Genomic DNA, 15,183 nt, shown 5'->3' on the forward strand with positions numbered 1-15,183 from the left:
TTTTGGATTAAGACCTAGGTATGCTTGTCATTATTGTTAAAGTATGGAAGACAATTCTCTTGATTCATTTAATTTTCTGTTTGTAAGTGACCACCTCATGGAAAAAAAAAAAAAGAAGCTTACTTTGTCTTTAACAACATCTTTGCAGAAAAAATGCACCAAATAGCACTGTGAATCCAAAGAAAGCCCCACCCTAAATGATAGAAAAGCTCATGTGCAGCTTTGCTGCTGTGGGTCTTATGCTGTAGACTTGTTAGCCATGAAATTTGCTGCTGCTCTGTGCTGTTTTGCCTCTAGCTGCCTGTGTAAAATAGGATTAGAAATCTGACAACTAATGAAGACAGTCCAGCAGAATAAAAGAGTAGCAAAGAGTATAAGTAGGTTTAAAAAAAGCTGTCAAGGCAGGCTGCATGCAAAATGTATTGCTCAGTTTAGCCAGGGACTCCTGTTTTGCCATATCTTGGATCCCTATGCCCCTCAGACACAATCAGAAAGGGAAATTATATAAGGCTTGTGTGACAAACTCTACAGAAGTCAGCTAAATTCCAAAAGCTTAATATCTCTGATCCTATATCAATATCAGCAAATGTTCCTTCTTTATGGAACAAGTGTGGTTTGCATTACCTGATTGTATTAATGCCTTCCTTGATTAAATGTATGAAAGATCTATGGACATCTTCTGTAAGCAATCTTTAAAAGTAGAAAAATTAATGTAATATGTAATCACAAAGAGTGATTCTTTTTCCTTTTATGCTCTGTATCAAAAAGTTAGAGAAATTCAATTGTCTACATTTTGCTTTGCTTTTCAGTCTGCCTTTGATTTCTAACTCAGTTCACTTGAGATAGAGCAATAATATAATATTTTTCAGGTCTTCTGCTCTGTGATCTGTGCTTGTGAATCTCACTTATTTCAGATAGTAGTTTTGAAATTCTGGTGTATCTGGTGAGAAGTCAGACTACATCAAAAAGAAAAACATAAATTAATCTGATCCACACATTCAAGCACATCTCCTAGTTCTTTCTGATTTCTTGGTTTTTTTTTTAATATTGAAAACATACAGATAAAATTTCAATTAGGAAACATGAATCACACCTACAAAAAAGATTTAGTGATGTTATTCTTTAGTGAAAGCAATGAAAATATTTTTAATATTTGCATTTAAAATTCTGAAGGCAATGAAGAAAGCATCAATGCAAATAAACTGTCCCTAATGCTGAGGTGAAATTGAAGTTCATTCTAGACATGTGGGAGTGAAAAACAAAATTTTAAACAGACCCCAGTTAAACTCTTGAACCTCAAGGATCAGGAAGCAGAGTATGAGCCCACAATTCTCTCATTATTTAGTGAATACTTCCCTAACCTGTAGAAGTCCTGAGCCTCTATCTAATTCCAAATGTTCCCTAATTCTTGAAGGCATTCTTTCCCTATTGCCTAGAATTTTATCATCCATCTTAGCAGCTACACCAACAGTTGACATAATACCCAAGCACCAATAGCACCAATACTTTGTTATTTTATAGACTAGAAAACTAAAGGACCATGCCTAGTTGAGGCACTTGATGTGAAATCCAGGGATACTCAGTGAGGTTTTGAATTTAGTCTCTCTGTCATCATCGACATAATCATGAGCAATCAAGAGGCAGCTTTATTAAAGGAATCATATACAGTATTTTTAATAGATCTGCATCTGTTTTCTGATTAAAAGCCCTGAACAGAATTATAAAAACTACCAAGATGACTCCCTATTTCTAATATATGATATAATAAGATATATGTAATATGCTTAAATGTGATACCAAACAAGGTCTATCTGATGTCCATTCTTCAGTGATCTCCCTGTTGACCTACAAAGCATTCTGGTCAACAGCTTCTTCTTCTGACATGATGGAATATGAAAAGAACACGATAAGAAAGTCTGGCTAAAACCATAAGGATATTTTTGATTTGGTCATATCAGCATAGGAGAAGAAAAAAACAACCAATTTCCAAGTGGGCCTTCCAATGCTGAAATAAAAGAATTGGTCTAGAGTATATTAAACAAGCCAGCCATCTTACTGGGTAAAGTTTAGCATCATGGGCCCAGCTGAATTTTGATCCTCTTTTATGGCTGCTTTACTGTCCCTGTAAATCCCTGTCCATCAGCTTTTGTCAAGTATAACTGAGGATGAATAAAAGAACTTTTTGAGAGAAGATTGGCATTTATCCTGGAGCAGGGTGCATTTCCTTCCACATTGCTATGCTCACTAATCAGTGCCAGGAGCCCTCGCTCAGACCTTTCATCAATAACAGCTGAGAGTTAGGGCACAGAAGATGACTGCAGTCAACTGTGAAAACCAATTTATAATGTGCCAAAACAAGTGTAATGCTTAGCCCAGAGGATTTTGGAGTTATATACAGAGGAAGAAGCTGTTGATCAGAATGTTTTATGGGAGATAGACTGAGAAAGATCACTGGAAGAAGACAACTTATTCAGTTTTTCTGGAAAGATATGTATCACCCTGTAAACACTGTATTAAAATTTCATTTTGGAATAAAGGGCTTGGATCTCTTAAAGAAGCTGTGCAACAGTGAATCATTTGTATCAACATGCAGAAAAGCTGCAAACAAGTGTTACAGTGAATGCCAAATCTATCAGAATTGAGAGGCAGAAAGAGTGTGTCACTTGGAAGGGCCTGCTGCTGAAATACCAAAAAAAAAAAAAAAAAAAAAAACTACTGCATTGACTTGTATTATCAAAAAAATTTAGAAAGTGTAAAGTGACTTCACTTTACCATAAAGAAACAATTGTCATTGTAGCAAAAGCAAGCTAGTGAATTATGGGTGTGCTTCTGTGAGTTCTGCTTCAGTATCCTTTCTTCCAACAACTTTTGAGGGACACAGGTGACCTCCAGAACATTTTAGAGGTCTCTAGATGGTCTAGCTAAAAAGTCAAAGCAAATAAAAGACATCCCAAGGGAAAATTCATACAGAAATTACTCATGTAGGAGCCATGTCTTTAAATTTTGGCCATCTAAACCTCAGTCCAATCTAAGATAATTCCTTTGAATATTTCTCATGGCTCTTTGGAACTGCATATCTTACAGACTCATAGAATGGTTTGGGTTGGAGCTAAAAGATCACCCAGCTCCAACCCCCGTGCCATGGGCAGGGAGACATTTCACTAGGCCAGCTTGCTCAGAGCTCCATCCAGCCTGGCCTTGAACACTCCCAGGGATGGCAATTTAATGAGAACACATAATTGGCCAATGTCTCAAAATGTACCTACACGTTCTTTCAATTTTATGCTTTACACAGCTCTAGAGCAAGAAAGGTTTCGTCAATAAATGTTTGTTTAGGAGACCTGACATCATGGTTTTAATTCCATTGGTTTGGAAAATTCCACGTCAATAGCATGTCACTAATTTTTTTTTTTTTAATAGAACCCCTGTAAGTTAGCTTTTTTTCAACTTTTAAAAGTTCCCAGTTGTTGATAGACAGAGCAACGTGAGTCCTTATCAGAAGAGTTAGTTTCAGCATAGGTAATTAATGTGTTCTTCTTTCACAATCTATTGCAATGATAACTGGGAACACATCTTGGGTCAAACAGGAATATCATTAAAAAGGAGCATAGTACACACAGATTTACAGCATTGTCTGAATTTTCTGCTACCTGAGAGGAGTAATAATAGTGAGTTATCCTGTACACTAGGGGAAAAACTTGTACAGGAGCAAGAATATAGGATTCTGTTAATAATGCCAGAAAAATTTATTCTAGTCCCTTGTTTCTCTTCCCTAGAAATTGCCTCTCTCACCCACATACTTACAAATAAACAGCTGAACTATTTTCTTCAAGACAACTTCTGTAGCTGCCATACCAAAAAGACATCTTTATGTAAGGGTTTCTGCAATATGCCCTTTGTCCCCACAGACTAATAATCTTTCCCTGCTAGCAGACAATCTCACTACAGATGCTTTAAGAGCTGAGTGAGATCTCTCTCTAATCTCTTGTATAGCCCGTTACTATCACCTCAAAGCTTTTCCTAAGGTATGTCCAGCATGAATTAATTCTGACATATCTATGAAAAATAAAAGATAAATTAATTAGTTAGACAGTTAGTGAACTTATGGAAATACAACATTTTGATTATTCTGCATTCTTGGTTGGTAATAATTTTGTATGCTCTGGTAAATGTGGCTCACTGTGCCACCATTACTTTCTGTGACTATGTGTAGTTCAATACACATGAACTCCATTATAAAAGCCTTTTTATAGAAACATAGGTTTTTTTGTATCCCAGTAGTAATCATTATTGAAAGACTGACTAAAGCTGTGTTAAACACCCTCAGAATGTTTGAAGTGGTTTAACATGATTTTCTACAGAACACTGTTCTTTAAAAAATGGTTTTTAACACCTGCATTTAATGGTTACTACAATTATGGAAAGGAAAAAGGCAGAGGGAGAATCTTGCATTTTCACTGATGTGGAAAAAAGCACAAAAAGGACTTGATAAGCCACAAGTAACAGGCCCATTGAGGAAATCAGAAAAATATCTCTGAACATATCCAGTGTAGTGCTCATCTCCTGCTGCATTTGTGAGATACCAAAAGACCTGATTTGACCTGTTATGCTCTGAAATGTTCACAATTCTTAGGCAGTAATCTTCTCTTCTTCTGTGTCCTAGCCTACTTATGCTGCCTAGAGTATCTATAGATGCTCTAGCTAGTCATGAGATGCCCATTCTCTGAATCAAATCCAACAGGTGAAGGTCCATAAATCCATGCTTTCAGATGTGAGATGTGTATATGTATATATACATATATATATATATTTATACACATACACGCTGTGTTTTAAGATGGATGCCAGGTCTAACTGTTGTCCTTAAAAACAATACAATAATTGCTTTTTCTTTTTACAATTTTAGCCAGAAGAGAGTATCTGACATCCTTTTCAGGTAAATCCCTTCTGAAAGATTTTCCTTGTATCACTGAACAGTTTGTTAGAAAGCCAATTGCCATTTTCCAGTTATTTTATATTGAAATTAATTCCTTATTCCTTTAACATCCCTATCAGAGTCCTGAATGACAGACAATTAATGAATTAAGTCTGAATAAAAGCATGACCTGAAAATATTTCTATTCCAAATAACAATAGAGGTACCTAAAGGATGTAAATTAAGACAGTGTTCTAATACACATTTATATTACTATATATACTCTTCATGTAACTGGTTCCTTGCCCTGTGTGACACAACCATTTTTGCCAAAAACATAGTATTTATGTGACATCTTTAAAAAAGGGTAACTTTTGCTGGCAGCTGATTAATGCAATTTTTTCTAGCAAAAATGCAACAAAAATCTGTAGTTTTGTGAAGCTAACCCATCAGCAGCAGATGGATGACATCTGAAGCACTAGCCAAATGTAAAGGAATTATAGAAGCAGTAGAGAGGGCTGAATTTTGCCCACTAAGATTACAGACTACTTACAGTTTATATACTGACACAAATAGCAGTGCAGTGTTGCCATAGAAACTTGTAGACCAGTAAAATATTCCTCCAGCTCTTCACCAATGAAGGGACAGGAATACAGAGCTTGGTATGGTAATGAGAGCAACCAGGGGATGATTAATGTGAACTGATTGAGGGTGAGGATTAAGTCAGACCCTAACAAGCCCTTAGCAGTGAAGAATGGCTGTGACTTCCCTACTTAATACTAGGCGTATTTAATTCTCTGAGATCTCCCACGTTTGTTGACAGGAAAATGTTTCACAGAAACATTGCCTTTCTTTTTTTCCCTTTTCCTAGGGATTACACTGTCAGACATCTTTGGGATGCTTCCTTAGTCATTTTGTACTGGTTTTACATTTTTAGGACTTTGGGGGAGGGGAACAGGATTCAAAATAGTAAAGACTAGCTTCAGATCTCATAAAACTGAGCTTTATGAATCAAATTAAATAAAATTAACTAATTTAAATTAATTTTAATGTTTGCACCATTTAATATTTCCACATAAAAACTGCAAATGAGCTATTGTAATTCTCAGTGCATATCTAGAAATCTCTTTCTAATTTAATTCATTTTATAATTGCATATTCAGGCATTTTACTCTGGTCAAGGTCACAGAGTAAAATTTTTTGCATGTTTATATAATCATAGAATCATAGAATGTCCTTGAGTTGAAAGGAACCTTAAGAATGATCCCATTCCAATCCCCTTCCCTTGGGCAGGGGCATCTTCCACTAGACCAGGTTGCTTAGAGCCCCATCCAGCCTGGCCTGTAACACTTCCAGGGATGGGGCAGTTATTGCTGATTGCTTTGAAAAATGTAACATCTCTATCAGTACAGGACCTTACAATTTCCTGAAATTTTAGTTTAAAAATGTTTTAAAAAAACCCAAAAGTCAGTGTCTTTTCCACCAACAATTTTTATGGTATTCTGCAGACTTTCAAAGATTAGTTGATATGGCATCTAACTCATCCCTCAGAAACAAGTCCATCTGTTGAGACATGCTAATTTTGTCACCCTAAAGGGTATATGTTGGGTTTTCACTATTCGAAATGCTTACACCACAGTGCACAAGTTGGGGTGTTTTTAGATACATAGTAAAGTATAGTTACTACCTCTCTTATAATGTCTGAAATGTAAAGAAAATACACTGTATAATCCATACTACCCTGATTTTTCTGTTTCCAAACATTTACAGCAACTTAAGAAACATGCTGCTTTTTAGGATGCAGGCTGGACAGACTGGAAGATTAAAAAATTAAAAAGCTATAAACTAGCAAGTCAATGAGAGGGAACTCAGAGTTTGGACTTCTAGGTCAATGGTTAAGACTGTTTAAATGCTGCATTAATCACACACCATGGCCAAACAAGCTATCAAATATAGAAGTAAAGCAAACTGAGAACTTAACATCCCAATAACCAATGCTTATGAAAACACTGGTTTGATTATACTGTTAATGTTACCTTGCTGTAGCTTGATTGTCCACATCAGTCTCTGATTTCTGAGGAGTCACCTGTTCTGATGAAGGGGCAGCCCTGCAACAGGAATGGTGAAAGCATATTTAAGGCACAAGAAGACATTTGAAAATATTGTATCATTTAAATGGTTTATCATTGTAGATACTACACCTTCTTTCAGGTGTAACTACAAGGAGTTCACATTGCCTTTGAGAAATTTTTTCTGTTTTTTTGTTTAAATATATGTTTTATATCTGTATATAATATGTGTATAAAGAATTATACATTTATTAAAAAAGAAATGTTCAGTTTCTTCTTCTTCAGTTCACTGGATTACCACATCCACTGAGCCTTTTGAAAAACGAATATCCCTGGACTAGTTATTTGGCTAATATGGATGTAGTAATAAAGTGGAGTTTCCTTTACTGTTCAAAAATTATTTTAGTAGTTAAAAAACTCAAAAACCTCTTCTCCTTCCTAATATATCTTATTTAGTAAAGACAAAACTTTTATTTAACTAGAAAAGTACTGATTTTTAAAAAGCTAAATAAATAAACATTTACACTTTCTTATTTTTCTTTATGTGACCAACCAAATTGGTCTCTACAGGGATAGTAAAATTATAAGTGATTATAAGAAAAGGAGAAGGTGGCAGATAGAGTTGATGAGGGTTACCTGCTTCTTTAGAGTATTTTTCTGTTAGTATGGCAACTAAACCATGACAAGTTGCATAGAGGTCTTAATTATAAGTAATGAAACTGGAGGCTGGTTAAGTAATATTTTCTTAATTTAGACCATGTGAAATGGACATTTAATTAATGAATTAATTTAATAAATTTATTTTCTAAAATTAGAGCAATCTTTCCAGACACTAAAGTTTAGACTACTTTGCATTGATTAATCTTAATGCCTTCTATTACAGGCCTTTGCATGTGCAGAGCTCCTTGATTTAACTTTCTGTTTATTCACATTGCTTACATGCTCTTTAACAGTTTCTTTTTCTTTGCATAGCTCACACTCTTTCACTGACTTTAAAGCAGCAGTTGTATATAAAAGAGTATTTGCATTAGCAACATATATGACTGTGGAACTAAAACTGCAAAGCAGTTTTTAATGTTTTATGCAGTTTAATGGGTTTTTTTCAATTTGAGTAAATATCCAGTGAAATATTTTAAGCTATATGCAAATAATTGCATTTCTGCAGGAAAGGAAGTCTTCTTCATGCAGTTCTGCAATGTCAGCTACAGAGGAGCCCTCCCAAGTAAATTACACAGTGTTTGTATTATAAATAAATGTAAAATATAATTGAGGTTTATGCAAAGGAGCGTGTTAAATTTCTAAATCTACTAAGAAGCAAAGTAAGACATACGTTGTTGGAGCCTCTGAATTTTCTGAAGTAGTTCTAGAGAAAGAAAAGAGTAAGCATTTCAGAAACCAAGTAGCCAAATGCTAGTATTGAAGCACTTTGCAAGATTAGTATATTTCTAAGATTCAAGATTTCAAGCAACAGCAAGTACTTTTACTTTCCCTTCCTTCCAAGATACTTTTTTTTAAATGTAGAATATACGTTTAACTCAAGAAACATAATACTAAATTCAAGCCATATCCTTTATCTCACTAAGACAATCATTCTTCAATTAACATTCTCCAGTTAATCACTTTGATTAATAGTGTTTTGTTTTCAGCACATAATCCACAACCATAAAACTCAAATACAGTGAGCTGCTTATAGTCGTAGCTCCAACTGCAATTTCTTTCAAGTGTTCTTTAAAGTGTGTTTAATCAGCTGGAACTGAGGCAAAGAACTCTGGAAGTTTATATATATCATGTTTAACTGTAAAAGTCTAGAACATCTCAGAATCACAAAAGTACATAAACCGTGACCAAGAAAGCCCACATATCCATGGTTGCTGGACTTCCTTCCTGAGGACAGCAGAGCAGTCAGCCATTCTCAAATATGAAGAAAAGACACAAATAGCAAATATCTCTTTGCTCAGTCTTTAAGACAGATAGTGACCTTTAGAAACTCTGCTTATTAGCATCTATGCATGGCACTTTATTTCCTGAAACTCACAGGCAAGTAAGAGGCTTTTCTTTGATAACTATTTTTAATTATTATAATATTCACAACTTGAAATAGCTTTCACATCTTCAAAGCACTTTTAAAAGCTAAACCAAGCAGTCATTAAATGCCCATCACTTTTTTTTACCAGCTGTTTGTGATGGCAGCATTGTTAGAGGATCTAGGAAGGCTCGTGAAAGCTTCAGAAAGAATATGCCTGTTTTCAGTCTTCTCTGAGCTGTGAGACTGGAGGAGTAACTGGATAATTAGTGTTAAGAAGAACACAGGAATTCCAGCTTGCTATTGGAAGCTGGGTGGATGCCATATAGAGCATTATCCTATGCTTTCAAAATTACTATGATCTTAGCAAGATATTGAAATGAAGCCAGATAAATTTTCAGTTGGCACATTGAGAACATCTAGTAATGACTGACTTCAAAGAAAATAAACTTTAACATCTTTGAGCCATCTTTCTTCTGGGTGGAGAGTGACTGAATCTTGGCCAAAAAGATAGAGGGTAGTAAACAAAGCATAAGATTAAAAATAATTGCTAAACTTGGTTTTAAGTCTTCCAGTGCCAGACATTCCATAAGCTCCCAGGGCAATTGTCTACCAAGACTTATATCTAACATCACAGTGTATCCATTCATTTCTGTTTGATTTCATTTTCATCATTGCTGTACATGAGACTCATGTTGGAAATTGCCCAGGTTAGAACTAGAGAAGCAGAAGGCCTTGCTGCAGCAAATAGTGGGCACAAGAAAAAAAAGATCATGAAGGCTTATTTATTAATATTTTAAACCATACAAATTCTGCTTTTAGATAAGAAAGAAACAAGAAACATTCCCTGTTCTCTTTCTATTCTGCCAGAAAACAACCACAACTTCAGAAATAAACATCAAACATTTATCTTCAAGTAACTTTAGTCTGATTGGTATTGGATACTTTGATGACAGTAGATTAGTAGATTTTGAGGTTTTGTTCACAAAAGGGCCAAGGGTGAGCCCCTGACTGTGAATCCAAATGGCACCAACAGATCCCTGCCCTTATGGTCAGTCTCTCTACAACACATTTGCCTTGAGGAGAACTAATTGGAATAGTCCAAAGTGAAACCGTGAAGAAAGAATTGCAAGCATGATAGAAAAATTTTGGGATCACTCACATAACCTCAGGTTGCTGGCACTTCATATGCCCAGGCCCCAGTCAATGCTGGGCATCAGGTTGCCAAGAGCCCAAAAAAGTACTTAGGCCTGAGATGCTTTCTCTTTGCATGGCATCTTCTGCATCTCTCTCAGTCCACCAAAAGACTGCCCTGCTTTCTTGCTCCCAAAATGAGCTCTAGCCAAGAGTTAGGAAATAAGCAGCGGTCACTGATACGCACCGTTTGCTTTCCACTTTTACTGTTGGAGTCTTACTGCTCGAAACTGGAGGAGGCATCCAAGATTGCCTGTAAATTTTAATAAATAATTTTTTCAGTATTAGTTTAATGTTCTGGACCTGAACAGCATACTGTGAATGTTAGAATAGAAGTGATGTAAAAATACCTGGAACTTTTCTTAAATTATCAGTATTTTTAAAGACTGCACGTTGATAATTTTTAGACCATACTTACAGAAAACTGAATGGAATAGGAAATAGTACAGTAATTTTATTTATTGTGAAAAATGTTCTGTGACTCTAGGTGTTTTTTTCTACAATCTGAGTGGTGTAAATAAATGGATCATTCATGGAAAGGACAACCAGATAAAATGCACAAAGGGTGTCAAGTATCAACACAAGAAACACAATCAGGCTATTAGAGGTCACATAAACAGCACAAGCACTTTCAGTTCCTTTTTTGTTTGTTTTTTTTTTTTTTACCCTCACAACTATCAATCCAGCAATTGTTTTTGAGGTAAAAACAATTACACCAGAAGCAGTGCAATTCATTGTTGGCCTTCCATATCTTCCAAGAGCCTGAAGAGAACTACTGGACTGAAAACAGCATAAACTTCCACTAAACAGGTCTGTTAATATAAATACAGAGACATTTTCATTTCTACATTCATTATCCTACTGATCACATTTTTATTCATTAAATATAAAATAGAAAATCATGAATGAACAGAATTTGCAGCTGGGAAGGATGCAGAAAATTATGGCTATCACCAGCAGTACATTTTAAATTAAAAATGTATTTAGGTGCACACCCTGTTTTTATTCTTGCCTAGATAATGCTACCTGAAATCCAGATTTTTAAAGGTAGCTGTAAGAAAACTGTGATTCATATGGGCTGCAACAGCACAGGGTGAAGTTTGGCATCAGAGATTTCACAATTAGAGTGAGCTACAATGCTTTAAAACTGGACACTGAGAATGAGTACACCAGCTCATGAGGGGCTGCAGCCAAGAGTTAGCACCTATTGTGCCATAGCTCACCAAACAGGCTCAACAGAGATAAAAGTTGTAAATCCCATGGAAAGATACAGAGGATGTAAAAGTTTCATTCTTGAAGCTTGCTGAGTTTTAGTGTGCTGAAGGAAGAAGTAGATGATTTTTTAATATCATTGTGATACGTTACTGAGGCTTAACACAGTGCTATAGACACTCTGGCAACCAAGCAGTGGTGATAATGAATACCTCTTTTTCTTGACTGGAGAAATGACTGTAGTGGTTGTGGATGCTGCATTAGGAGTCCAAGATTGTCTGTTAAGGAAATATATTTAGTGAGTTAATCTTCAGAAAAAGCATAATTTTATATTCTTAAAAGAAAAAAAATATTGTATTTCTGCTATCAGAATGATACAAATGGGTATGGTAAATGCTATAACTATGTTTATATACTTCAAAGGACACAAGATGTGGGAGACCTTAAGGGGTTCTGATGTTTACACAACTGCATTTTTACTTGATATTCAAAGTAATTTCTGGCTTCTTAAAATTTTGACTTCTCTACCTACACTTTAGTCTCCAAACACTATAATAATAATATCTTTCATTTTCTTACTTTAAATTTTGTTTCTTGTTCAATTAGAATGCTTTATGCTAGGATATATTTGTAAAACTAAACTATAAAAAATCCAAGCCAGTGATTTCTTATAACATTTATCAAAAAGTTATTGTCTTATCCTCTGCAATTCTTAATGATAGTAATTGGCAATTCATAATAACAGTAATTGAAGAAGAGTGCTTTATAAATCATTTTGCTCTCTGGCAGGAAAAAAAATACATACAATTTAAGTCTCTCTTAAGTCCCACTTCAGAATTAATTGTTGGTCTGTAAAAAACCCTCTCCAAAAAACACCGTATAAAATTAATTTTATATGATGCTTCATGTGTCATCATCAGCATGATTTACAACATAATGGTGCAAAATTATAATTTGAAAGAGTGACCTCAGTTGACCTTTAAATGCCAGAGATACTGATTTTCTCTTCAGTGTAATATCTCAATTCTCCACAAGATGACTTTTAATTGCTGTGCTCTCTAGCAACTATGTTCTGTGTAATTTATTACTGACACAACTCTACTGACATTGATGAAGACACAAAGTGATGCATTTACAAGTATGGTGGCTGAGCTCTTCTGACTTTCTTAAATGAAAATTTCAATCAGGTACTAGGTGGAAGATTTTTAGAAAATAATTTTTCAGTGTTGTGGAATTATATGACATATATAGAGTGACCACCTCTGAATCATAGCAACTTTTTAAATAATTTATCAACAATGTTGTAGTAACTTCTTTTAAATTAAAACTGTTTTAATCAAAAGACTGGCATTCTGACCAAAGAAAATGTTTCCACTGGAAAAATCAGCTAAGTTATCAAAAACCTATTTTTTATGTTTTGGTACTCAAGTTTTCCACTGGCAGTGTACAACGGCATTTTCCACTGAAAGCATTAAATAGATTTTTTTTCTTTATCTTCCTCAGAATTATGTATTGTATTTGGTAGATCTTATGCAGGGAGTTCTGGAGCTCTAGAACACACCCACATTTTTCATAATACTCTTACTCTTTTTTTTTTTTTTGTATTAAAATCCTGTAATTATTAAATAATCATTATGGTGAGTAAATGCGTGATCTGAGGTGGTGTCTCTTTTAAACTGTGTGGAGAAGTAGGATTCTTTAAGGAAAATTCTTCTGGTTTTAATGATTTTTTTTTTCTCCTCACCAACTTTAAAAAGAGGTAATTTAGATAAAGATGCCTACATTCCAGAGGTCAGGTGGTCAAATGAAGCCTAAACCAGGCCATATGCCATGCAAATAATTTCTCTGTATAATGTTGGTGTGTTCTAAAGTTATGGTAATATATAACACTTAGAATTCTAAAGTTATGGTAATATATAACAGATAAAAAAGCATGATGAATGATACATGATAAATTATAATACATAATACTTAGATGATAATATTTCTGAAATTCATACCTGTTGTTTTGCTTATGGTTCAGAGTTGGGGACTTATTTATTTTATCAGTATCACTTCCAGCTGGAATTCTGTCAGAAACACAGGAATTATTTATGATACGCACTCTATTTTTTTTAAAATCCATTTTCAATTAAATTAAAAGATAGAGTATCATTTTGCCCTGTGTACTGATATCCCAGTATCACAAATATCCCAGTATCACTAAAGGTGGAGAACAGAAGCTGAAATTATATAAATTTAGTGTATTATTATCTGAAGACTCTGAGTAGCTCACTGAAAAAGTTTTCCAAGATGATGTTCAAACCATTCTGTATTAAACCACTCTGTTGCTAACAATTTATTACAACTCCTTTGAATTAGGTCAAAATACCAGAAAGAAAGCAATGTTAAGTCAAGCAGTACACACAGAACTATTGCCTTTTTCTCTGCCTCACTATTCCTAGAGAGATGCAACAGTCTTGTTTTATTTACAGATTTCATAGATCAATGTGATCTATTAAATCGAAAATATTCTAGTGCAAAATTCCTGGCAAAGCATACTATTGACCTACAGGAGTAATTTCTATCAAAGATGTTGGATTCTTTGTGCTTGAACTGATTTCACTAAGCCATGAAATTTACATGAAGGAACAACCACATGATTTTTCAAGCCCTTTATATATGCTACAGTTGTCGCCTAAAGCCCTTCAAAATTTTCACAGAAAACACCATGTAGCTATCATAGCTGAAGCAGATTAGATTCTTATTTTATTCCAGTTTACTTCCTATATATGGAGTATTTTTTAGTAAGGACTGGGGGACTCAGAAAAGCTTAAAGTGATGTATACTGAAATAGAGGACAAATACTAAGTTGAGAGGGTGATCTTAAATATTGGATTAAATCAGATGAAACACATCTTGAGCTACAACTTACATATAATTTTTAAAAATTATTTATTCTCATCGATAAACTGAAGCCATAGATGCAAAAATTATTAATCCTGTAATCTGATGTTACGTATAAAATATTTTGTGTCCTGCCTTCAAGCAGCACAGGATACTGTTGTATTTAATGAAAAGACGTCCGGGGAGTTCTGGGACACAATCTGCACCAGCGTGTGCTCTGTGTCTTTTGCAAATCTTAAATGCAGTTTTGCAAAGAACCCTCTCCTGTCAGGGCAGCATGAGATGTGACAGCAGCTACAGTTGCTGGAAGGTCACTAGAGGTCTCACTAACCCTGCTGGCACTGCTGCGGATGCAAACCCGAGCGTTCCCTCTCATTCGCCAGCGAACCAGCATTTCTTTCACGTTTCATCGCGAATTTTCAAAATTCCAGCACAATGCTTTACATAGCTTTGTATTTCCTCATTTTAAAGCCAGCACTTTTTTTGCTTAAAAAAAAAGTAAAAGAAAGGTAAGCATTGTGTTAACTTCTTGTATAACTTTCGAGCTTCTGATAAGGAATCAAATAGACAGCCCTGGATCAATCGTCCATTTACACAAGTAATGTTTATCTGAACCAAGTTAAATTTCTGGCCTCCACAGTATCCTGTGGTGGTGACTCCTACAATTGATATGTGCATTAAATGAAAAATAAATGTTCTTTTCCTTTCCTTTTCTTTCCTTTTTCTTTTCTTTCCTTCTTTTTTCTTTTCTTTTCTTTTCTTTTCTTTTCTTTTCTTTTCTTTTCTTTTCTTTTCTTTTCTTTTCTTTTCTTTTCTTTCTCTCTTTCTTTCTCTCTCTTTTTCTCTTTCTTTCTTTCTCTCTCTTTTTCTCTTTCTCTCTTTCT

General features: G+C 34.7%; 1 protein-coding gene across 1 annotated transcript in view; it reads right to left on the bottom strand.

Moving 5' to 3' along the window:
- SCEL (sciellin) overlaps positions 1 to 15,183 on the bottom strand; it is a 68,863-nt gene that overhangs the window by 18,537 nt on the left and 35,143 nt on the right. Inside the window, exons 7-11 of the mRNA XM_077173582.1 lie at positions 13,414 to 13,482; positions 11,626 to 11,691; positions 10,389 to 10,454; positions 8,315 to 8,347; positions 6,952 to 7,023 (exon numbers count right to left, since the gene is read on the bottom strand). Coding sequence (XP_077029697.1) covers positions 6,952 to 7,023; positions 8,315 to 8,347; positions 10,389 to 10,454; positions 11,626 to 11,691; positions 13,414 to 13,482 — 306 coding nt within the window. The remainder of the gene's footprint in view (positions 1 to 6,951; positions 7,024 to 8,314; positions 8,348 to 10,388; positions 10,455 to 11,625; positions 11,692 to 13,413; positions 13,483 to 15,183) is intronic.

The sequence above is a fragment of the Agelaius phoeniceus genome, chromosome 2, assembly GCF_051311805.1.
Source record: "Agelaius phoeniceus isolate bAgePho1 chromosome 2, bAgePho1.hap1, whole genome shotgun sequence".
Classification (NCBI taxonomy): Eukaryota; Metazoa; Chordata; class Aves; order Passeriformes; family Icteridae; genus Agelaius; species Agelaius phoeniceus.